Here is a 25,716-nt window from a genome sequence, read left to right on the forward strand (position 1 = left end):
TGATCCCAGGACCCTGGGATCATGACCTGAGTCGAAGGCAGACGCTTAACGACTAAGCCACCTAGGCGCCCCTGATGGATCTACTTTAATTGTTTTCTTTTTTGAAAGAAATAAATTGCTGCCTATTTATTTGTTCATACCATTATCAAATATTTATTAAGCATTTTGTGTGTAGCATCATTTAGCCTTGGAGTTAGGCATATGAGGATGAATACCACCCAGCCCCTATTTTCTCAGAAACATTTTACGTAGTCTTTCATTTCTTTCCTTAAAATATTTTCACTTGGCATACACACTTCCTGGGTTTTTGTTTTCTTCATTTTTGTCCCTTTTAGTCTCCTTTGCTCAAACTTTCTCATCTAGACCCCCAAAATGATGGACCCCCAGAGCTTAATAAGACCCTTGCCTTCTCTAGCTCCATTTCATTCCTTAGGTCATCCCATTCAATGTCAGGCTTTAAATATTTTAGCTATGATGTACTGATGTCCCTAAAGACACATGTATTTTTCAGTCTTGGCATTTCCCCTGAATTTTAGCTTCAAATATCCAACTGCTGAATCTCCAAAAGGCTGTTTTAATAGGCATTTGAAAATTCACAAGACCACAGCATATTGCAACTGTTTGCCCCCTTGACTTTGCATTTAGTGGTCCATCTGCTCACTTTTCACATTATGACTGGTTAGCTCCTTCATGTCATTCATTAACATGAATGATTTTTGTGGTCCCACTTTATCAGATTTTCTTTCATGCTTTATAACATTCATGTCAAAGTGATTTTTAAAAAATCCTAGTTTTTTTAGCTTAGGTTTGAACTACAGTATTTTTTCATGTAGGATTGTCTTCATTTTGTGTTTTGTAATTCATTCTTAAAACACTGTTTTGGGGCACCTGGGTGGCTCCATAGGTTGAGCGTCCAACTCTTTGGCTTACGTCATGATCTCAGGGTTGTGAAATTGAGCCCTGTGTCGGGTTCTGTTGCTCAGCACAGAGTCTGCTTGAGATTTTCTCTCTTTCTCCCTCTGCCCCTTCCCCTGGTTATGCTCAATCAGTCAATCAATAAAATCTTTAAGAAAGAAGTCCACCTTTTTTACTGATTATGAAAGTAATATGTGTTAATTTTAGAAAGCTAGAAAAGTACAAAAAAGGAAAAAAGTCCATGTAATCTCATCATTGAAAGCGGCACTGACAATTTAGTATATGTTTTGTCTTTCTCTCCATGTGTATTATTACTTACAACACTTGATTCATCATGTATCTACTATTAACTACTTTTTCTTTTCAGTTACTGTGTAGTGAACATTTTCCAATGACATTAAAGTTAGCTTGTAGAACATGAGTACATGGTATTCTGTAACACAAGTATGTAATAATTTGTCTAATTCCTGATTGTGATATAATTAGGTTGCTTACATTTTGCTATTATTACTGTGCTGGGATGAATGTGGATGATTTACATCCCCCGGATTATTTTTTAGGTTAAGTTCCAAGAAGTGGAAATAATTCTTAGGCTGTATAGTATAGTAATTAAGAACATTGGCTTTGGAGTCAGATTGCCTCAGGTTAAAATCCTGACTTCTTCGGTGTATGTGTATTTAGGCAAATTAATGTATCTCTCTCATTTCTTAATCTGTACATTGAAGATAATAATAGTTTAGCACTTCTTAGGTGTATGTATATTTAGGCAAACTAATTTATCTCTCTCATTTCTTAATCTGTGCTCCAGGCTTATCTTCTGAATTACCTGCTCCAATTCTAGAACCAGCCATTACCCCGAGAATCCCTGTTTTCTTTTATTGGGGAATGCTAGGTAGAAACCAAGACCTGGGTGCTGAGTGTGCTCACTGCTACTGGGCTGTCACTACTTCTAGTCCCTCTTGGTGAACAGAGCTAGCAAATAATATTTGTGTGTTGTTTGTGCATGCATGCACATACATATCTATAATTATTTTTATATCTATTTGTGTCCATATTAAACTAAACATGAGTTCAAGTGATGTCCAGTACCACAGGGTTCATTCTAACCTTCCTCCCTTTGCTTTTCTGTAACTTTCCACTCCCAAGTGAGAAGCTTGATTCCACCATCTACCATCTATTTACTTAATTGTTCAACCCCAGTATTCATGTAAACTGATTCAGAATTAACCCATATCTCTGTGAAAAACAACTTTATCAAATACAGTACAGTTTTTATGCGTGGTTCCATTTTTCTCTAGCCTTACGGTTTCCAGCAAAAGCACCATCTTCAAAGTTACTTATATCACTTCCTTTTTTCACCCACAGTTCTGTTTTTGACCTTGTGCTTTAAAGACTTCTTAATTTAGGGGCCCCTGGGTGGCACAGTTTATTAAGCATCTGACTCTTAGGTCATGATCTCTCAGTGTCATGAGATTGAGCCCTGTGTCAGGCTCCATGCTCAGTGTGGAGTTTGCTAAAGTTTCTCTCTCTCTCTCCCTCTGTCCCTCCTCTCACACTCTTTCTTTCTCTCAAATAAATAAATAAATCTTAAAAAAAAAAAGATTTCTTAATCTGAAAGATTGGTTGTATGCATATACATATGTATACATGATGTTGCATATAATATATATAGCACACATACATGTAATATGTAACAATATAATTGTATGCAATATAATAACATACCTAATATGTGTAAATTGTATTTTATTTATTTTTAGGTATTTTCTTTTCTTTTTTTATCTTAAATTTCTAAACATCTGTTCACTTTGTCACTCAGGTATGAAGTAGAAGTATTTTTCTTGCTTTTCTCCATTGTTTGAAATGCTACCTTTTATCATATTTTTTTAAATCTTACATATACTAGAACTTTTCTGTTTATTCTGTTTTATTGTCTCTTTTTGTTCAAGTTACAGACATTATATAACCTTATGATAATTTTAGTATCTGATAGATTATTCCTCTTTTTGCATATTCATATTCACTTATTTTAATTATTTGTATAATTTTCTTTATTTCAGGAACATTTTAGTGGATAAACCAAATGACCAATCTTCAAGGTGGTCTTCAGAGAGCAACTATCCTCCCCAGGTAAGATTGTAGGTCCTGATAGTATTTAGAAGTCAGAATTTAAATAGGCATTTAATTGACCTCAGTTATCTGGACTCCATTAATAACTTATTCAGTCTTTGAAATTGTGAGATAGACTTTTATTTCCTTTTTTTTGTTTGTTTAAATGTTGGAAGAATTTTTATTTCATAGGCAAATGCAGTGTGGAGTTTGATGAAGCATAGACTTTTTACTTCTGTCTACTGGAGCATTTATTTATTTACTTTTAAAGATTTTATTTATTTTGCGGGGGGCACATGAGCAGAGGGAGAGGGAGAAAGAGAATCTAAAGCAGATTCCGCGCTGAGCATGGGAGCCCAATACAGGGCTCAATCTCACAACCCTGAGATCATGACCTGAGATGATTCAAGAATCGGGTGCTTAACCAACTGAACCACCCAGGTGCCCCTGTCTACTGGAGCATTTAAAATCTAATATGTATTTTTTCCACATTACTAATGATGCAAGATTAAGTTTCTTGATACCTTTTGAGGAAAATGTTAATGAAAAGAACTGGTTATGGTGCCATTACCGTTTTGAGCAGTAACTGATCTGAGGGCTGATCTGAGCAGAGGTTGTGACTTCTACTGTACTTAAACTCCAGTCATTCGGTAAATGTTTAAGGAAATGTTAGTGAGTTGAACTTTGACTCAGTGACTCAATGACTGCCTTTTAGGGAAAATAAACTTAATATAGTTTGTTATTTTACTAAAGTGGTATATTTAGATGCTGTCAAGACCATGAACTAAATTCTTTCCTTGACAAGTGGTGTCTGAGGTCATTTGAATTTAAAAATAGTCATTCTTTCAGTTATATACTTTAAGCATTAAAACTTACAAACTTACTATGTCAAGTAAAACTTACTTTTTTATTCTAATGTAATTTTTGGAAACCTAATCTTTATACTTATTTTTTCTTTTATATATATACAAGTGTGTGTGTGTGTATATATATATAAATATATGCATACCTTTTTATTTCATAAGCAAATGCAGTGTGGAGTTTGATGCACTCAATCCCAGGTGTATAAATGTTCTATTGCAGGGCACCTGGGTGGCTCAGTCACTTAAGCGTCTGATCTTGGTTTTGGCTCAGGTCATGATCTTAGGGTCTTAAGATCAAGCCCCGAATGGGGCTCTGTGCTCAGCAGGGAGTCTGCCCCTCTCTCTCTCTCTCTCTCTCTCTCTCTCTCTCTCTCTCTCTCTCTCTCCCGCCCCCCCTGCCCCTCCCGCAGCTCATGTGCATGTGTGCACATGCTTGCTCTCTCTCAGTAAATAAATAAAATCTTTTTAAAAATAAGTGTTCCATTGCAAAATATACATCCAAAGAATATATATTCATACTTTTTATATATGTATAAGGAATAATAAAATATCTATTTATTCATTAACTGTCTTTAGAAATATAAAACGTCCACGACCTTCTGAAGCTTCTTGTGCACCCCATCTTCTATTTGTCCTCTAACTCCACCCCAGTAACTATAATTTCATGCTTTGTTAAGCATCTTCTTACCATATTATGTGTGTATGTTTATACATGTGCTGTGATTTAAGTTTTATCTGGCTTTGACTTTATATAAATCTAAATTAAATCACTCATTATAAATCTTGATCTGCTTTTCTTTTGCTTTACATTATGGTATTTATTAATGCTGCTGAGTATAATTATAGTTTCTTAATTTTCACTACTGTATAGTATTCCAGTGTATAAGTATGCAGATAAGATAATGTACTTAACCATTTTGCAGTTGATAGGCTTTTTTTGCTATTATGACTAGGCTGCTATGAACAATTTTGTATGTTGTCTTCTGGTACACATGTACAAGATTTTCTTTAGAATATATGCCTTGGAGCTCAGTTGTTGAATCATAGGGTATGTGTATGTTCAGGTAATGCAAAACTGTTTTACAAAATGGCTGTATAATTTACTCTCACTGACAGCATATGAAAGTTACTGTGCATTGCATTCTCCCCTTCACTTCTATGGCGGAGTTTTAGGTTTTGCCAGTCTGTTAGATCTTTCATTATAACTCACTATGCCTTTTTTTTTTTAAGTTGTTTTTTTTTTTAATTTATTAGAGAGCACAAGTAGGCAGAGCAGCAGGCAGAGGCAGAGGGAGAAGCAGGCTCCCTACTGAGCAGGGAGCCCGATGCGGGGCTCGATCCCAGGACCCCGGGATCAATGACCTGAGCTGAAGGCAGCCGCTTAACTGACTGAGCCACCCAGGCGCCCCAACTCACTATGCTTTTAATTTGCATTTGCCTGTTTATATTCAAGCCTTTTTGCATATGTTGGTGGACTTATATTGTGTCTGTTGTTGGTGCATGCCCCCCACCTACTACACCCTGAGGTTGGATACATTGTGTGTGTGTGTTTTTTTTAAGATTTTTTTTTTTTTTTTTTTTTTTTGACAGAGAGAGACACAGTGAGAGAGGGAACACAAGCAGGGGGAGTGGGAGAGGGAGAAGCAGGCTTCCCGCTGAGCAGGGAGCCCGATGTGAGCTCAATCCCAGGACCCTGGGATCATGACCTGAGCTGAAGGCAGACACTTAAAAACTGAGCCACCCAGGCGCCCCGAATACATTGTGTTTTTAATCATGTTTTTCTTATTCACTTTTTCATTTTACTTAAATTGAGCCCTCAAATTTGGTATGTGTTTGTTTTTACTCAGTTGTTTTTGTTTTACCAATGAATTATATATAATTTTTTTATTATTACTGAAACTGTGGTAACCTCTTTACTGTGAAATTTTCTTTATTTGTTGTGGAACAGTATTTTGAAGGCAGTATATAATTATGGGAATTGTCTGTATTTCTCCATATTTGTTTTTAGTGATTCTAAGTTCCACTCCCCCCGCCCCATGACCATATGGTAATTGTAAGAATTTGGTGCATATACTAGCTACTTTACCGCCCTAAAACTGTGACAAGTATTTCTATTTCTAATGTGTTTCAGTTTTATAGATAGTTGATTCTGTTATTCACAATAGTTATGTCTTATAAAGTTGCCATGAACACTGCAGTAGTGAATACTGAGCCATTGCTCCTAGGGGAAATACAGGGTTAGATTCCTCTGTGTCTTTGGTCATAACATTGTTGTCTACTGATCAGTACATAACCTTACTTTATGTGTGTTTCTGTTTATAGGCACTGTATTTTATATATATTTTGTTTATTCATTAACATTGAACCTACAGCCATAGCACTATAATTCATGCCTGAATGAAGCTTGAAATAAGAGTCCAGAGAGAATGGATCACAATATGAGTGAGTCTTGCCATGGGAAACCCAGAGAGTTTTCACAGTCTTTCTCAGGATCTGCCTGATGGCATGTGGCAGACTCTTGAGGAAACTAAGGTTTTGACTCAGATTTAGCCAGAGAAAAATGAACATGTTCTAAGAGACTTTCCCACATATGTCTTTGTGTAGGTCCTGTGAACTCAGAAATGCTTCATGTAGAGGTGGCACCCCCGGACTCACGTTTCACTAGCTCTAGGTGCTCCTTTTGCTGCAGGAGTGCAGCGGCCTCTCCATTAGAACTTTTCAAGGCAGGTGGGCACTGAAGGAGGGATTGAAATTCCCCTGGGGCTCAGGGAACTTCTTTGAAATTCTTTTGTCAAGGGGGCATCACTGCCTCAGCCTGACACATATTTCCTCTGTAAGGCACATCACAGCCTTCTTGTGGTTAAAAACATTAGACATCACTTCAGCACTCTGCTTGGGGATCATTTCAGACAGCAAGATCACCAACAGAAAGCACAAAAGTATTAAAGATGTGGCACTACATAGACGGTGAAAAGGACATTTGTTTATAGTATAATAGAGTTAAACCAAGAAGGCAGAGTGTCCCTTGGTCAACTCAGATTTTTTGCCACTCTGCACATGTGCACATGTCTGGGAATGACTATAGAAGTGCTGCAAGTATTGATTTTTGGTGCTGAAAATAAATTTTAGTGAGTAGGCGAATTCACAAATAAGGAATCCACAAATAATGAGAAGTGACTGTACGGTAAGTAATAATTCATTTATCGTGTCTTGAACAGATCTGAGAATCAGAAAAAAAAAGAGGATACTGAAAAACTGAAATCATTGTGATAAAATTTTAGGTCTTGGGGTTTTTTCCTAGAATCTGCTATGGTTATAATGTTCCTCTATTTGGTTATTTCCTCAGGTTTCAGCACCTGGAAGTAACTTTGTGTGTACAGATCAGAGCTATAAAAGATAGGCATATTAATGGCCATCTGACATAAGGGTCATGAGGGAAAAGATAGAAAAATCTAAGTAACAAATAGAAAAACAAAAGTGTAACATTTAGGAGGTATTTATTGGGAAAATGGATTAATACTCTATATTTAGTGTAGATATTTCAGTAGATATTGCATACCTTCCTTAATGTTACTTACTGGAATAAATAAAGTAATAGTGGTTTTCATTCTTGTCCTCATTTCTCTACTCATTGAAATTTTGCCCAAAAGGACTCAATTAAACTTTTTACCTTTTATTCTAAAATTTTGTTATTAGGCTAATCATCATGCAATTCTATTGGATATGATTCTGATTGGAACTTTTATTCTAATTCTGATGAAGTTGATTGTAAATCTTAAAGCCTTGTGTGGTATGTGATTTTAACATTGTCCTCATTATGATAGGTCCCTTTGTATCATTTTGCTTTTGCTATATAACAGATCACAAATTTAGTTGCAAGCCACTTACTAGCTTACAGTTGCACAGGGTTAAGTCCAGCATGATGGTGTGGGGTTCTTTGCTCAGGGTATCACAAGGCTGAAATCCAGGTATTGGATATATTGTTTTATATTCTCTCTTATGTTTTATATGTCTTCTGTCTCTATCACATATTGTTGTAAGTAATCTGCCATTGACTCTATGGAAACTAGGGTCAGAGAGAGTTCACCTTTCTAGAATTGTGTTTCTTCGTACATAAAAATAAGGTTTTAGGCTTATCATGTACTCTTAAGTGTTTTATTTCTGGATTTCTAAATTTTGTATTATCTGGAAGTCTTTTTCTGAAGGTGGTGGGTGAATGGAAGTATTACTCTATTACTAGTTAACATCAAATCTCTTTTTTTTTTTATAGAAATACTTGTTTTGTATCTATATAGAATCATGGGACTCCTTTCATTCTACTTTGTGTTGTGTTTAGTTGTTAGTGTCTGTTTTCCTCATTAGATTGTAAGATCCTTGAAAAAGTAGCATTCTGTTTTACTAATTTCTGTATTTCCCTTTCAGTGGTGTCATGGCAAAGCTGGGAATTTTGTGTTTGCTGTGATTAAAAAAACAAAACAAAACCACAAGTATGTAGAAAATCAATGTGGTTAGGAATTAGATTCCAATCTAATTCAAATGTTTGAGTCTTTGTGAAGTGTCCAACAGGCAGGCACACATACCACATTAGTAAGTAATTATATTTATCTAGGAATGAAGTACAAATATTTTTCTTTTAATTTATGTCTATTGTTTTTTCAAATGGCTACTAAGTTGTCAGTACATAAATCCTTATTAGTTGTTTGGAACTAACTACTTAATAAATGGAACTGTTAATATTTATTTTGCCCTTGGATGCTGTATTATCTCTTGCTGTGTAATTAACTACCCCAAACTTAGTTAAAAACAGGCGTTTATTATTTCACATTGTTACTGAGGGTCGGGGATCTAAGAGTGGCTTAGCTGGGTGGTTCTAGCTCAGGGTGTCTTTGAGGTTGCAGTCAAGGAGTCAGCCAGACTGCAGTTATCTCAAGGCTTGCCTGGGGTTGGAGGAGTCACTTTGTTGGTTCTCCAGCTTGTAGATTGTGTATCATGGGATTTCTCAGCCTCCGTAATTATGTGAGTCCATTTCCATAATAAATCTCTTGTATATCTTTCTATATATCCTATTTCTCTTCTGTTTCTCTGGAGAATCCTAATATACCCAATTGTCTTCAACTTTCATGGTTCCCCAACTTTACTTTCCTGCTGCTGCTGTTGTGTCTGCTCTATGAGTGCACTTAGCCCCATACTGAAAGCTTTGGAGCTTTTTGGCTCCCCTTCTTTCTGTGAGCATGCCCTTCCCACCAGAGTTTGCCTCTGTGCACTCAGGTATTCTGTAACTTCATATATTTCCTTTTCATATCATATCAAGGTTTTATAGTTTTTTTCTTTTTCAACCAATAGATTGTTTAAAATGTCTAGCTTATAGAGACACTTCAAAGAATAATAGCACTCATTGTTGCAGGGATTTGGTGGTAATAAGGGTGCCTATACATTCCGAAATCTGAAATCGAAAATCTGAATTATTACAGTCTTTTTGAATAATATCTGGCAAGGGCCATTGAGAGGGAGAGTACATTTGTCCTACTCTATCCTTCCCAGGACTCTGCCTCTTAGAAATAAAAGGGTAAGTATGTTAGGTGTATACACGTTTTGAATACAGCAATTCTTGAGTAATGTAATTGTGGGGAGAAAAAGAATACCCATCTATAGGGGAATGCTAGAATACATTTTTCAAGGGATAGTGTTAACCATTAAATAAAATGAACTGGCTTTATACCAGTTAACATGGAGGGATTTCTACCATAAAGTGAGAAAAGCATGATGCAGAGAAGCATAATAAGGTCCTACTCTTGCTTACCTGAATAACGACTCTCTTTCACCAGTACGTATGGATGTATGTATGTGTGTTTGTGGTTGTGTATGTATATTTGTATGTGATGCAGTGAGCCCAGATAAAGATATGAAAGGATACACGTCTGAGTGTTAGCATTGGTGAGAAGAAGAGATGAGGGAGGAAAAAGAGAAAACAAAACAATTACTTAAAAAGTTATGCCCGTTAAAAACAGCATATATAATATTCCACTTACGTAAAGAATGTGTCTGTGTGAGTGTGTGCATAGAGTGTTAAACTGAATTATTACCAAAATGGTGGTGGTGCTTATATCAGGATGGTGGGTTTTTAATTTCTTTTAAATTTCATTCTTATCCTTCTAAAATCTGTTTTTAAGTTTAAATTAAAGCCATTTTCATTGTGGTAGACCACACATATTTTGAGACCTAATGAGAAAACATAGCTTTTAATTTGGAATCATCTGTGCTGGTAGGAAGTAAATATAGCATGCATGAAAACCCCATAAATACTTTAAAATTGTAATTGCACCCTGTTCCCTCATCAGAACGTTTTATCAGAGTTACTGATACTGCCATGCAAAATGTGTTTTTCAAGGTGACTGGCAAATATACTAGCGTTGGTTAAAATTATGTTTAGTAACACATGTCTTGATAATTGCTTTCAGAAAGATTAGATCATAACTCTTCTGCTAAAATTATAAGCTCCTTCCGAGGTAGTTTAAGTAAAAGTATGATTTTACGTAATATCCTTTGCTTTCTGGGGCCAGAGAAGGCAGTTAAAATTGCTTAACAAACAACAAGCATTCTTCTTTTTGTATAATTTAATCAGGTCAGAGAAACTTCAGTGATTATTTAATACAGTTGGTGTGTGTGTGGTGGGTGGGTGTGTGCTTTTGTTTTTGTAGTATATTCAGGTTATTCTTTGATGAATCATAAGAATATTATGGGAATAAGTGCAAAGTTAGGAAGGAAATATAAGAAAATACATGCATTTCAGTATAATTTCTAGTATACAACTAGGATACCAGTAAATTTATTAAGTGTCTTAATGGTATTTTGTCCAAATTTGTAAAAGGAGCATGGTTTATATTGTATAATACATTTTTAATTAATATAATTTACATGGACCTTAAGTGTACAGTATTCATTTTGAAAAATGAACACATAAATATAATTCACACCTCTATCAAGATATAAAATGTTTCTATCCCCTCAGAAGGATCCTTTCTGTCTCTTACCAGTGAATCTCTCTCCCCCCCCACCCTCCACCCAGAGGCAATCACTATTTAGACTCTTTGGCATAGGTTAGTTATTGCCAATTCTAAAATGTAATACAAACTGAGACCTAGAGTTTATATATGTGCAAATATATACTCTTACACATGGCTTTTTATGCTCAGAATGTTTTTCATGTTTATCCATGTTGCTTGCATCAATATTACATTCTTTTCATTATAGAATACTATTCTGTTCTATGGATATACCATAATCTGTTTGTTTTTTTTTTTAAGATTTATTTTTTAGAGAGAGTGAGAGTGGGGGAAGGGGCAGAGGGAGAGAGAATATGCAAGCAGACTCCTGCTGAACATGGAGTCTAACATGGGGCTTGATCTCACGAACCACGAGATCATGACCTAAGCTGAAACCAAGAGTCAGATGTTCAACCAGCTGAGCCACCCAGGCAACCTATACCATAATTTGTTTACCCATCCTTCTGTTTATGAACATTTCCATTGTTTCAGTTTTTGATGATTATAAATAAAGCTTGTGTATGCATTCTTTTCGAAGATTTTACAACTAATAATGTATTTTTTATTCTTTTGGGTATATATCTAGAGGTAGAATTACTGCATTGTAAGGTAGGGTTATATTACTTTCTATGAAATTATCAGACTCCCAGTTGCTTCACAGCCTCACCAACATTTGGCAATGACACACATTTTAATCTTAGTGATTATTGTTGGTGTGAAGTGGTTTTAATTTATAATTCTTTGATGACTAATGATTTAAGAAGTTTTTTCCATTTGTTTATTGGCTATTCATTTATCTTTTTTGTGAATACTCCTTTTAAAAAATGGAGCTGTTTACTTTTTTTATGACTGAGTTGTAGGAATTGCTTTTCTGGATATAAATTCTTAGTTATGTATTACAAATATTTTCTCTAAGTCTGTGGCTTGCTTATTCATTTTTTTAAAGATTTATTTTAGAGAGAACATGTGCATGAAAGCCCAAGTAAGGGGAGGGGTAGAGGGAGAGAGAATATTCAAGCAGACTTCTGAGCACGGAGCCCAACAACTGGGGCTTGATCTCAGGACACATGAGATCATGATCTGAGCCAAAACCAAGAGTTGGACGCTTAACCGACTGAGCCACCCAGGCGCCCCTTATTCATTTTCTTAATACTAACTTTTATAACTTTTAAAATAGCTATTAAGGTATAATTGACATACAATAAACTTTACTTTTTAGTGTACAAGTTGAAAAATTTTCATCCATATACTCTCAAAAATACCACCACACTTAAAATATTAGACATATCTACTACCCCAGAAGTTTCTCATATCTCCTTTTAATTTGTCTCATCTACCTCCATCCCCATCTGTAGGCAGCCACCGATCTGTGTTCTTTCACTATTGATTGATTTACATTTTCTAGGATTTTATGTAAATGGAGAAATATATATTTCTTTTGTCTGATTTCACTCAAAGATATCTTGAAATTCATCTGTATTGTTTGTGTCAATAATTCATCCATTTTTGTTGCCTAGCTGAATTCTCTTGTATCTTACATATCACTTTATTTATCCAATTACCTGTTGATGGACATTAGATTGTTTCTAGTTTTTGGCTATTACAAATAAAGATACAATGAAAAGTAATGTTACAAGTGTTTGTGGTTCTAATTTGCATTGTAAAAATGATTAGTGTTGTTGACCATCTTCTCATATGCCTGTTTTGCCTTCCCTAAATGTTCGTTGGTGAAGTGGCTATTCAAAGGTTTGTCCATTTTAATTTGGTTGTTTTCTTATTATTGAATCTTGAAGGTTTTTTTGAAGTTTTGTATGTAAGTTCTTTATCAGATATTTGATTTGCAAATATTTTCTCATCTTCTGTATTACTCCCCACTGGCTCCAACTTTCCTTCTCTCCTAATATTGGGGGGAATCTTTATTAAGTATAATGCTGGCTATGGATATTTTATAGATGTCCTCTATCAGTTGAGAAAGTTGCCCTTTTTGTATAGTTTTCTGAAGGTTTCTAATCTTGAATGGGTATTGATTTTGTTCTTGTTGCTCCACACCTTAAAACTCTTTTGTGTTTCTCTACTCCACCTGGAATAGAGTCGAGATTTCATAATATGGGCAGATGTTGCAGCTCTTTTCCAGCAAGATGGGCAGTCTGTTCCCCTAACTTATAAATCCTGACTAGCCTTGTGACTTGCTTTGACTACCAGGAAATTCTGTGAAAATGTATTGCAACTTCTGAGCAAAGCCTCAAGAGGTTTTGTAGCTCTGCTCTCTCTTAGAACTCTGAGAGCACAGTGCTCTGAAGAAAGCCCACCTGTCCTCCTTGAGCCTCCTTGAGAGGCTCAATCATCCCAGCAAAGTTCAGCTTCCTCACTTCCACCCCAACTAAGTCCACTTCTTCAACCAGTCTACCAGATGATATAGCAACATGATTGAGTCCAGGAACTACCACTGGAAGAACTGTCCATTGAACTCACAGAATCTTAAAACCTCATAAATCACTGTTGTTTTCAGACACTGAGGTGATTTATTACACAGCCTAAGACATACATAGATATGGATCTGGACTTTTCTAGTCTTATTTCCATGCCACCTGTTTCTTTGCTCGTCCTTTCGATTAGAGTAAGTGATATTCCCAACTACCCTGTTACTTGAGTTAGAAGCTAAATCATCATCCTTGATACCTTCCTCACCTTCCTACATTCAACTATCACTAAATTCCATTTGTTCTGTCTCCAAAATATGTCAGAGCTGTCTAATCCTCTTCATCTCCATACCATTCTAGTCCAAGTCTTCATCTCATCTCTTGCTTGAATTACTGTAACAACATATAACTGGTCTGTCAGTTCCTCTGATTTATTCTCCACAAAGCACACTGTGTGTGTGTTTAATGTTAATCAGATCTTGGCTTTCCATTGTGTTTAATAGATCCCATTGTGTTTATAATTCAGACTCCTTATAATAGCATAGAATGCCCTGGTGACTGCCTACATCTCAACACATACCATTTGACCTTGCTGGTTCTGTGTAGTAGGGTGAGTAGTGACCCCTCTGAAAAGATATATGGAATCCCAAAATGTGACCTTAAGATCTTAGGAGATGTAATTACGTTAAAGATCTCAAGGTGAGATCATCCTGGATTAGTTTAGGCCCTAAATCCAATGAGGAGTATCTTTGTTCAACACAGAAAGATACCAGGAAGAAGGCCATGTGAACATGGAGGCAGACTGGAGTTACACTGCCACAAGCCAAGAACACCAGGAGCTACTAGATACTGGAAGAGGAAAAGAAGGATCCTCTCCTAGAGCTTTCAGAGGGAAATGGTCCTGCCAGCACCTTGATTTCAGGCTTCTGGGCTCCAGAACTGTGAGAGAATAAGTTTCTGTTGTTTTAAACCACCAAGTTTGTGCTAATTTGTTATGGCAGTTTGAGGAAACTAATAATACACTCTGTTTCATCCTTTAAGTACCCTTGAAGCACTTTCATTGCTAAACCCATCTAAAGCTCTAAAATGAGTCCTCCTACTACTAGCTCCTCTGTCCCATTTTCTTCCTTTATATCACCCTCCCTATTCCTTATAAATTGTAATTATATGATTAAAAAGGATTTTTAAAATAACCTTTCTCACATTGAAAAAATATCTCAAGACAAATTGTGAACAAGTTTTGAACAGTAAAATTTTCTTTTCTCATTGCTTGCTTAATTCTGTGGCTGAATTACAAACCATTGTGATAGTTCTTTGATTTTCTGTGTGGGCCACCCCCTCTTGGAAAAGAGATTGTGATGCATTATGTTTTATTTTAAAATTAATACATTGATACTTACATATTTAAAATTCAAAGGTTGATATATAGTATCAAGGAGGAAGACCTTCCTCTGCCCGGTGTTCCTGCTAGCTGGACTTAGAATCAAATTGCCATGGGACAGATTAACAGGAGAAAATCAAATTTAATAGGTGTACATATGGGGAGTCCAATGCAGACATGAAATTCCAAAGACAGGCAACACGAAGCTTACATGAGCGAAGGCAAGGGGTAGGTTCTAAGGATACAAAAGGGAGAAAGTTCATTAGTAACAAGGTGAAAGGAGATGTTTGGAAAAACAAGGTTTTGGAGTTCTGCAGTTAAGTTCCTTAGGTGAAGGGGAGCCTCTGTTAATAGCTCTTTTCCTGGTACAGGCTCTTTTTCCCAGCTTAGCAGTTGAGGGGGAGTCAGAGAGCTTTTCTTGCATCTGCTGGGTTTTGATTACTTTTAACTCAAAATAATCTTTATATCAAAGTGGCCCATCTTGGGACAGCCTGCCCTTGACCCCCTATGATAAGTTCTAAAATAGTTTTTCTAAAATTTTTTTTTTAAATACATTGTTTTGTTTTTTAAGATTTTATTTATTTATTTGACGGAGAGAGAGAGAGCTAGTGAGAGCAGGAACACAAGCAGGGGGAGTGGGAGAGGGAGAAGCAGGCTTCCGGCCAAGCAGGGAGCCTGATGCGGGACTCAATCCCAGGACCCTGGGATCATGACCTGAGCCGAAGGCAGACAGTTAACGACTGAGCCGCCATTTTAGACGCCCCTAAAATATTGGTTCTTAATGAACTTTTTTTTTTAGCTTTTATTGCTATATCTACAGCAGTTGTTTCTCCAAATTAAAAATAATGAAAACCTATTGAATTATGGGACAACACTGTTTAGTATAGCACTACTCAGCATTTATGCTCAAGAGTTGGAAAAATGAAAATTATAAAATTTAAAAAAATAAAGTAAAAATGTGATTAAACATTGAAATTTTTAAAATATTTTATTACATGAATGTATCAGACTAACTTAACTGGTTTCCCAAAACATTTAGTTTGTTTGTTTTTTTTTTTTTTCAAGAAGGCTCCATCCCCAACTCGGGGCTTGTAACTCCTGACCCTGAGATAACAGTCACATGCTTACCAACCAGCTGCCCTGAACATTAAAATTTTTCCCTGAGTTGTGTTTCTATCAGATCATTGTGTTTTGCTTCAGATTAGAAAGTTTACATTTTACTTGTGTAACTTTTTTTTTTTTTTTTTTTAACCAGAGAGAATGCACATGAGCAGGGCAGGGAGAGGCAGAGGGAGAGGGAGAGGGAAAGGGAGAGAGAGAATCTTAAGCAGGCTCCACACTCAGTGGGGACCCTGCCACAGGGCTCCATCTCACAACCCCCAAGATCATGACCTGAACCAAAATCAAGAGTCGGACGCTCAACTGACTGAGCCACCCAGGTGCCCCCTTATGTAAATTTTTAATAACAAAAAAATTCTATTTGGTTATGAATAAAATTATATATATATGCAAGAAATACTTCCTGTATTTAGGAGTATTGTATATAGGGTAATGCATGGTGTACAACAGATTGTATAAAAACCCATTTTTATTAGTTACAACACTGTACCTAACCAGTTGTCAGAGGAGGCTGACTTCTAAACTGAGACTTTAAAGGATAACTAGAGAAAGGAAGGAGAAGGGAGTATGAGTTAATGAGAAAGACAGAGATGTGAATACTCCCTTACTTACCTGTGTAGTCTGTTCTCTAACATACAGTTGTATTCCTAAGAAACTTCGAATTCCCAAAAATCATGTTACCATACCTATTACTTTGATATGGATAAAATGGATCAATGACTAAAAAATAGCAATCTTAATTTTTCTATGACAATTTTGATAATAAATTTCTTTTAAGATTTTATTTATGTGAGAGAGAGAGAGTATGAGAGGGGGCAGTGTCAGAGGGAGAAGCAGACTCCCTACTGAGCGGGGAGCCCGATGTGGGACTTGATCCTGGGACTTGAGGATCAAGACCTGAGCCGAAGGCAGTCGCCTAACCAACTGAGCCACCCAGGCGCCCGATAATAAATTTTAATCACTATTTAAGATGTAAACAGTATATAAACCTAAACAGTTGTTATGGTGTAGTGATTAAAGCCTTGGCTCTGGGGTCAGTGAGTCAGTAGAGATGCTTTTAACTTCAAATAACAGAAGGTCCTCTGACAGTGGGTTAAACAAATCGGGTCTCTCCCGCCCCCTGCCTCCTCCTCAAGAAAACTAGAGTTAGGCAGCTTCTGGTGAAAGCTGAGTGGCTTATAGTTGGCTATCTCTGAGATTCTCTTGATTTTTTTCTTCATTTTTTTCTACACAGTGGTAGCATTTTGTTTTGGAGAGCAGAACTTATCTCTGCGTACATCTCAGCATTTCTCCTTTGGCTGGAAGGTGGCTAGGAAAAACTGGGTTGAAAATGGTGGTTGGGTCGGCCAACCAACAGTATTAGCCGTCAGACTGACTGATATTTAATGTCACGTCTGCCACTGATTAGCCTTGTAACGGTGGTCAAGTTAATTAGCCTTTCTAAGCCAAAACTTCTTCATCTGTATGATGAGGATAAAGAGGATAATTATTATTAAAATACTACTCCTATTTCTTACTCCTACTAAAATGAGAGAATGAATGTAAAAATCCAAGCAATGTACCAGACAAGGGAGTTAGGGCTCACAAAATATTCACTCTGATTTTATCATCATCATCATCATCATCATCATCAAAATCATCATCATCATTCATGTCAACATCAGCTTCATTCTTTTATTGAGGTAAAAGTCACATAACATAAAATTGACCATTTTAAAATGTGCAAGTCAGTGACATTTGATACATTCACGGTGTTGTGCAACTATCGATCTAGTTCCAGAATATTTTTATCACTCCATAAGGACCTGTGGTACCCATTAAGTAGTCTCTCCTTTTCCCCTTAACACAGCTTCTGGTAATTACTGATCTGCTTTCTATCTCTATGGATTTACCTGTTCTGGATATTTTGTATAAATGGAATCATTCAGTATATAACCTGTTATGTCTGATTTCTTTCACTTAGCATGTTTTTTTTTTTAAGATTTTATTTATTTATTTATTTGAGAGAGAGAGAGAGAGAGAGAGAGAGAGCACATGAGATGGGGGAGGGTCAGAGGGAGAAGCAGACTCCCTGCTGAGCAGGGAGCCTGATGTGGGACTCGATCCAGGGACTCCAGGATCATGACCTGAGCCGAAGGCAGTCGCTTAACCAACTGAGCCACCCAGGCACCCATGTTTTTGAGGTTCGTCCATGTCATAGCATGTATCAGTACTCTGTTCCTTTTTATGGCTGAATAGTATTTCATTTTATAGAATTACTTCATTTTGTTCTTCCATTTATTAGTTGATAGACATTTGGGTGGTTTCTACCTTTTGGCCATTGTGAGTAGCGCTGCTCTGAACATTTGTTTACAAGTGTTTGTTTGAATACCTTTTTTTACTTCTTGTGAGTATATATGTAGGAGTAGAACTTTTGGGTCATGTAGTAATTCTATGTTTAACTTTTTGAGGAACTGCCAAGCTATGTTCTACATCATCTGTACATTTTCATTCCCACTAGCAGTGTCTGAGAGAGTTCTAGTTTCTGTACATCCTTGTCAAGACTTATTTTCTCTTTGTTTGTTTTTCATTATACCCATCCTAGTGTGGATGTGAAGTTATATTTCATTGTGATTTTTATTTGCATTTCCCTGATGCTTAGTGATACATCTTTTCATGTGCCTGTTTCCCATTTGCTTATCTTCCTTGGAGAGAGGACTCTTGAGGTCCTTTGCCGTTTTTAAATTAGCTTGTCTTTTTTGTTGTTGAGTTGTAAGAATTTTTAATATTTTCTGGTTACTAATCCCTTATTAGGTTTATTATTTGCAAATATTTTCTCCCATTAATTTTCTCTGCGTGTTATGAAGTAGGGCCAACCATCAATTTTATTTTTATCCTACTTTTGTCACCTGTATTACCCATTATTTTTTTTTTAAGATTATTTATTTATTTGACAGAGAGAGACACAGCGAGAGCAGGAACACAAGCAGGGGGAGTGGGAGAGGGAGAAGCAGGTCTCCTGCTGAGCAGGGAGCCTGATGTGGGACTCGATCCCAGGACCCTGGGATCATGACCTGAGCCAAAGGCAGACGCTTAATGACTGAGCCACCCAGGCGCCCTGTATTACCCATTATTAACATGAAGCCACTGCAACAAAATATCTGAATCATTTCTCTGAATAGCTTTTTCTCTGTATACTCAACCAGTAGTAATTTCCTTCTTGATTTTTATAATTGAAATAATCTACATAATGTAAAATATGTTCCCTAATTAACTGACACCATTTTATCCAGTGTGTAACAAGAAATCTTGAGCTGCATTAGACATATCTATAGTAGGTCCAGGTTTTTTAATTTATAAAATTGGCAGGGCTGGTTAGTAAATCTCTAAGTTTGTTTTTAAGTTTAAAATTTCATCACTGATTTTGAACATTGAATTTGCTATCAGAATGTAGTTGATGAGAATATGTGATTACTGCTTTTGCAGTCTAATGTTGTTTTATTTGGTAATTCATAGTCTGTTTATGTCTTTTATGGAATGGCATACCTTCATTAAAAGTTAACTTACTAGTCCTTTTCTCCCCCTTCATCTATAGTTCAGGATGATGTAGTTTGGGAAAAAGTGGTGGTGGTATGGCAGCCTGTACAGGGCTGTGTCATACTGTTCTTTAGCATTAAAAACACAATGTACCAGCATAGGATGGATAGGACGGATCTTAGGCATTCTTCAGCTAACTGTCCAAAGTTTTAACTTAAAGTTGTTTAACTATTTTTTCTAAACAAAGGATATAATTTGGTTTTTTCTTTTTTTAAAAGTACTTGATTCTGAAACTTGAAAGGCCTGCTATAGTCCAGAACATCACATTTGGAAAATATGAGAAAACTCATGTCTGCAATTTGAAGAAATTTAAAGTCTTCGGTGGAATGAATGAAGAAAATATGACAGAGCTATTGTCCAGGTGAGTTATGATTATGGGGAAGAAAGAGTTGTCTTCTAAACAAGCTGCAGTCTTAGTTTTATCTCTCTGTGGCCAAATCTGCATGGTTTGATCCTTCTTTCAAGGGAGAAAAGAATATTTCTACTGTTGTATTTCTAGTGCCTTATTTTAATATTGTGGCTTGAGTTAGCCTTTTTTTTAACCACCAGCCACAACTTAATATTGTTACTAAAGAAGAAAATAAAACTTGGATGTTTTTTTTTCCCTACTTATTTTTCAATCTTATTTTTGAACTGTAAATGACCACAGAAATATTTTCAGCTTCAGTAAAAATCTTTGCTTTGAAATTTTGGGATTTGGGGAGGTCTGGGTGGCTCAATCAGTTAAGCATCCGCCTTCGGCCCAGGTCATGATCCCAGGGTCCTGGGATCGAGTTCCACATCGGGCTCCTTGCCCAGCGGGGAGCCTGCTTCTCCCCCTCCCACTCCCCCTGCTTGTGCTCTGTCTCTCTCTCTCTGACAATTAAATAAATAAAATCTTAAAAAATATATGTACAGACTCTATCTAAAACATTGATTGTTTGCCTTAATCCAGAAACAGTATTTTGGGAATTTAGTATAAATTGGAGACTAAAAAGAGAAAGAGTATGTGACTGTATCTACCACAGTACCTGCCACTTGGAAGGAGCTTAGTAAATTTGAGTTTTAAAGACATAGACCATGAGGAATGAAAGTGTTAATTTGCCCCCTAGATAATGAAAAATCAGACAGCCAGTAGAAGGGACAAATCAAGAATGTTTTAGAATATATTTGTGATATAATATGTGCCATTAGCACAGTATTTGATATAAGTAAATATTACATCTGTACTGCATTTAAGTCATGAAAGTATTTTAGGACATAAGGCAACCTGAAGGTAAGTGATTTTCCCATAAATACTTGTGTTTCAATCCTGTTTATGTAGAAAGGTGATAAGCGTTTATTTTTATGTAGGATGAAGTGGGTGCTATTAAACCAGTGGAGTAAGAGTGTCTTTGAAAATTTATTGAGCTCTAAAAGGAACATTATTAACATCTTAATCAGAATTTTTAAGAACTTAATTGTTTCACAGACTAATATTTGACTCTAAGTTGTCAGATATGAACGTGAATTATTTTTAATTTTTTTCTTACTGTGTACATATTTTATGTTATATTCAGTTATATGCTAAGGACACTAGGTCCTATCACACATTTCCATGCACTGTAGCCACATCTTTTAATTAACACTGATCATTTTTCATTAGGCCTCATATAATTAAGAGAACACAGTTATGATGCAGTTGATATGAATATATGTTTTGACCTATATTCTCATGTTTGACTACTTTTTTTTAAAGCTTATTTATTTATTTGTCAGAGAGAGCACAAGCAGGGGGAATGGCAGGTAGAGGGAGAAGGCTCCCCACTAAGCAAGGAGCCCAATAAGGGACTCGATCCCAGGACCCTGGGATCATGACCTGAGCCGAAGGCAGACCCTTAACCAACTGAGCCTCCTAGGCGTCCCTTCGACTACTTCTTTGCATTTTCATGTATTTTGTTGAACCTTAAGATCTTAGTATGATTTATGTTTCAGTGTGTTTACTAAATTATAAAGTCAGATTTGATAACCTATTTTTTTTTCACAGTGGCTTAAAGAATGATTATAACAAAGAAACATTCACCTTGAAGCATAAAATTGATGAACAGATGTTCCCTTGTCGATTCATTAAAATAGGTAAGGTTTTTAGCATTCTGAAATAGAAGTAAATTCCTTATACCATCAGTTAACAAACTACAGCCTCTGGGCCGAATCCTTCAGAACTCCTGTTTCTTTTCTTTTCTTTTCCTTTTTTTTTTTAGAACTCCTGTTTCTTAAAATAAGATTTTATGGGAACACTGCCACACTGGTTATTCACTGGTTGTAATGTCTGTCTCGCATTTGCTCTACAAAGTAGTTGCAAGAGACAAGATGTTTACTGTTTGGCCCTTTGCAGCAAAAGTTTTCTTTTCCCTGCTTTATAAATCTATAACTAACAGTTATTTCAAGTGGAACATTTTCTAAATATTTTTTCATTTGAAGGTTTTTTTGGAAGGTTTAATGAGATAAGTGACTTAGTTCAGCTTTGATTGTTTTATGGAAGGTTTATCAAGTTATTGTAAAGCTATAATATTCTAAAACTAAATACTGATGAATTCCTTAAGGCAGTATATTATGGTTACTTTCTGTTTTTTTTTTTAACTCTTCCCCCATTCTGTTTTATGTCTTTTTTTTTTTGGTGAAATGTTCGTCAAACCCGTTAAACTAATTTTGTGTCCTATGGTGCAAGTAATGTTTGAAGAATACTACCTAAGGCATGTATTTATTTAGCAAGTGTTTAGCTTAAGACAGTATTTGTAATGCCTTCTCAACATCGGTATTTTTAGTTATTTTGCTTTTCTTTAGGATTTATTTCTTTTTTTAAGGTAGAGAAGTTGAGGACTTGATCTTTCAATTTGCAGTCTGCATCTATGTTGCATAATTGAAAATACTGTGTTAAAATTAAAGTGAATCAGATCCTTCAAAGAATATTAATAAAAGCCAGAATCCCATGTTTTGATTTGGGAGAAAAATTCCTCTTTTGGAACAAGCAGTGTACTTCATAGTCATTTTTTGCCAGTCTATCAAGAAGTGGCCAGTTCATTTCATTGAATCAAATAGTTCTATTGGGCAAAAAGAATATCTAAGGTCTTAGTAAAGATTACTATAGAGGAAAAACTACTTTTACAATAGTTGGGCTATCCAGTGTATTACTTTCTTTTATGACTATAGTTTCTGTTGTTATAATATATAATTGTAAATAAAAACCTGTTTCCTGTTTTTCTGTGAGAATTTATGAATAAGCAAATTTTTTGACTAAGTTTAACTCTTGTTTTGTTTTTTTTTTGTACTGAGTACTTCTCTCCTCAGTATGCAGACCACCCAGTTTCTATAGACCCTAGCATAGTTTTAATAGTTCTACGTTTGCATCTTTCAAATACACAAGCAGTGAAATATCTTTATGTTTTCCTATAATAAATTTAGGTTATGTTAAATTTTAAAGTACTAACAGGAGAGGAAGAAAAGGGGAGTATGTCAGAGGGGGAGACGAACCATGAGAGATGATGGACTCTGAAAAACAAACTGAGGGTTCTAGAGGGTAGGGGGGTGGGGGGATGGGTTAGCCTGGTGATGGGTATTGAGGAGGGCACGTTCTGCATGGAGCACTGGGTATTATGAACAAACAATGAATCATGGAACACTGCATCAAAAACTAATGATGTAATATATGGTGATTAACATAACAATAAAAAAAAATTAAAAAAAATTTTTAAGTACTTATTCAACTTCTGTTTTGCTTCATCATGCAAAATGAAATTTCTCTTTCTCTTTTTATATTCAGAATCTTTTATTTGTGCTTTTTTGCACAGTACCTACAGTCATTGGTTTACTTTGAAGGAAACTACCTACTGCTACTGCTTCTATAGTTCTCAGTCTTCTAGTATTATTCGTTAGAAGTATGAATAAATGTCTGTTTAGGGAAGTTGCATAGTTTTCTTCCCTTAAAAATTTATAAAACAGAAGTCTCTTCTGCCAGTTAGACATTCAGCTGCCCAAAGATAAGAAATTGGACCTCTTTCCAGCCCTTTCTGTCAGCATTTAATTACAGGACATAATGATGTCTTTTACTGAGCCCTGGGTTAGTTTTAGGTATTCAGGCAAAATGTTAATTGGAGCTTTTCAAATAATTGTAGACACTTATTAACTCATTTGATACTTAGGATATTAATATTTAGTTAACTTCATATTTTCTGTTAGAAGATGTTAATAGTGGTCTGCTGTGTACTTGCTTTCTAGTCTTCGCAACATTCTCTTGATAAATTTTCTTCGAAAATAATATAATGTGAAAATGTGAAACTCAAAGCCTTTATGTTAGGTTAGTATTTTTAGTTTATCACCATGTTTTCTTTAAAAAAAAATCATTCTGAAAAAGCACTTGAGTGATATGTGGCGCTCTTGGGTATTTGTTTTGTGCTTAGGATAAATTGTTAGAATGACTTGGATTTCTGTGGATTTTTTGGATTTTTGCAGACTGGGTGGTTGTGAGGGCTTTAGGGAGAAGCTTCAGCTCTGGCTGGATTTGGCCTGCATTCTGGATCCTCAGAAGTATTTAGAAGTCTAGAATGAGTACTAAGTCTGGGAGGGGTGCCCTGATGGTAGCCCTTTATGAAAGCAGGTGGAAAGATGATATCCTACCTACCGTAAACTCCTCTGAATCCTTAGGTTTTTGGATTCACTCTTCTGTTTCAATAATTTACCTTCCCTTTCCCTCAATAATATCAAACTTATAATTACTGTATATTTTTAGGATGTTTATTTTCTTTTGGATATTCTTGTGTTACTGACGTTTTTAAAAATCAGCTTGTTCAATTATATGTAAAAAGAAAAATGGATATGGGGCGCCTGGCTGGCTCAGTTGGTGGAGCATGTGACTTGATCTTGGGGTTATGAGTTCGAGCCCCCCGTTGAATGTAGAGATTACTTAAAAAATAAAATCTTAAAAAAAAATTGGATGTATACCACTGAGCCTTTGATTGAGATTACATTATAATTAATTTGAGGGAAACTGGCATGTTTACAACATTGAGTTTTCCCATTTAAGAACATAGTATGTCCTTTCATTTATTCAGCTCTTACTTAACATTTTATATTTTCTTCAGTAGATCCTGCCTGTATTAAGGTTTATTCTGAGATACTGTAAGCTCTTGTGACCATTTTAAAGGGGACTTTCTCATTAAATTTTCTAGTTGGTTATTACAGGTAGAGGGAAAACTGATTTTCATGTTTACCTTGCATACAATCTTAAGTTTTTCAGTTGACTCTCTTGAATTTTTTATGAAGATAGCTATATCATCTTCAAGTGATACTCTTTTTTCTTAATTTGCTTTTTTTCTCTCTCTCTCTTACTGCATTGGCTAAGATCTCCCATATAGTGTTGAATAATAGAGATAATTGGGCTTCTCTGTCTTGTTCCTGACTTGAGCAGCATTACTTAATGTTTCTCCATTAGGTTTTAATTTTGAGGTCTTTGATATTTAACAAAAAATTTAGGTAAGGTAGTTTTCTTTGTCTTCTATTTCTTATGTATTAGGAGGGTTTTTTCTCTTCTAATGAGTAGAAAATAAATTTTATTAATTTACTCTTAGCACCACTTGAGGTTATCAGACACATTTTTTACTTTGTTAACATGGTGAATTACACTAATAGAGCTTCTATTAATGGAACCATCCTTCCATTCCTGGAATGAACTCTATTTGGTTACAGTGAAAACCTGGTAGAATTTTTTGGCATCTTTAAAAAATATTTTGAATATATACTTATAGCTGAGATCAGCCTTAAATTCTTTTTCTTCTGAGTTTGTTTTCAGGTTTACACCACTTGTTATGTAATTGAACTTTTGATCTCTTTTTGTGCTCTGATACAGTTTAATTTATATAGTAATTATTTGCTTCTTGTGGGTTTGATAAAATTTGACTGCTAAATCATCTAGTCCTGGTCCTGTTTTCAGAGGGGTAGATAAATGAGCACTTTGAATTTATTTTATCGTGTTTTGTTTTGTTTTTTAAAGATTTTAATTATTTGCTTGACAGAGAGAGACACAGTGAGAGAGGGAACACAAGCAGGGGGAGTGGGAGAGGGAGAAGCAGGCTTCCCGCAGAGCAGGGAGCCTGATGCGGGGCTCGATCCCAGGACCTTGGGATCATGACCTGAGCCGAAGGCAGATGCTCAACGACTGAGCCACTCAGGCGCCCCATTCTATAGTGTTTTTATAAATTATACCCCTTGATGGCATGGATCATATTTTCTTTTTATTCTTATTGTAACCCCAGCACCTAATAATACAGTGTTAGGCT

At 35.8% G+C, this 25,716-nt stretch overlaps 1 protein-coding gene across 3 annotated transcripts in view; it reads left to right on the forward strand.

Annotated features, from left to right (window-relative positions):
- The window catches only part of MKLN1 (muskelin 1), a 186,075-nt gene that overhangs the window by 62,063 nt on the left and 98,296 nt on the right, over positions 1-25,716 (forward strand). For 2 of the 3 annotated variants that reach the window (XM_073899209.1, XM_025854921.2), the window contains exons 2-4: positions 2,976-3,045; positions 19,645-19,787; positions 21,432-21,520. In XM_073899209.1, coding sequence (XP_073755310.1) covers positions 2,976-3,045; positions 19,645-19,787; positions 21,432-21,520 — 302 coding nt within the window. Of the gene's footprint in view, positions 1-2,975; positions 3,046-14,112; positions 14,292-19,644; positions 19,788-21,431; positions 21,521-25,716 lie in introns of those variants that run through there. The other variant, XM_073899208.1, reaches the window with a different exon arrangement.

Source organism: Callorhinus ursinus, unplaced genomic scaffold (genome assembly GCF_003265705.2).
Source record: "Callorhinus ursinus isolate GAN/ISIS: 27379988/994484 unplaced genomic scaffold, GSC_fseal_2.0 scaffold12, whole genome shotgun sequence".
In the NCBI taxonomy this organism is placed as follows: Eukaryota; Metazoa; Chordata; class Mammalia; order Carnivora; family Otariidae; genus Callorhinus; species Callorhinus ursinus.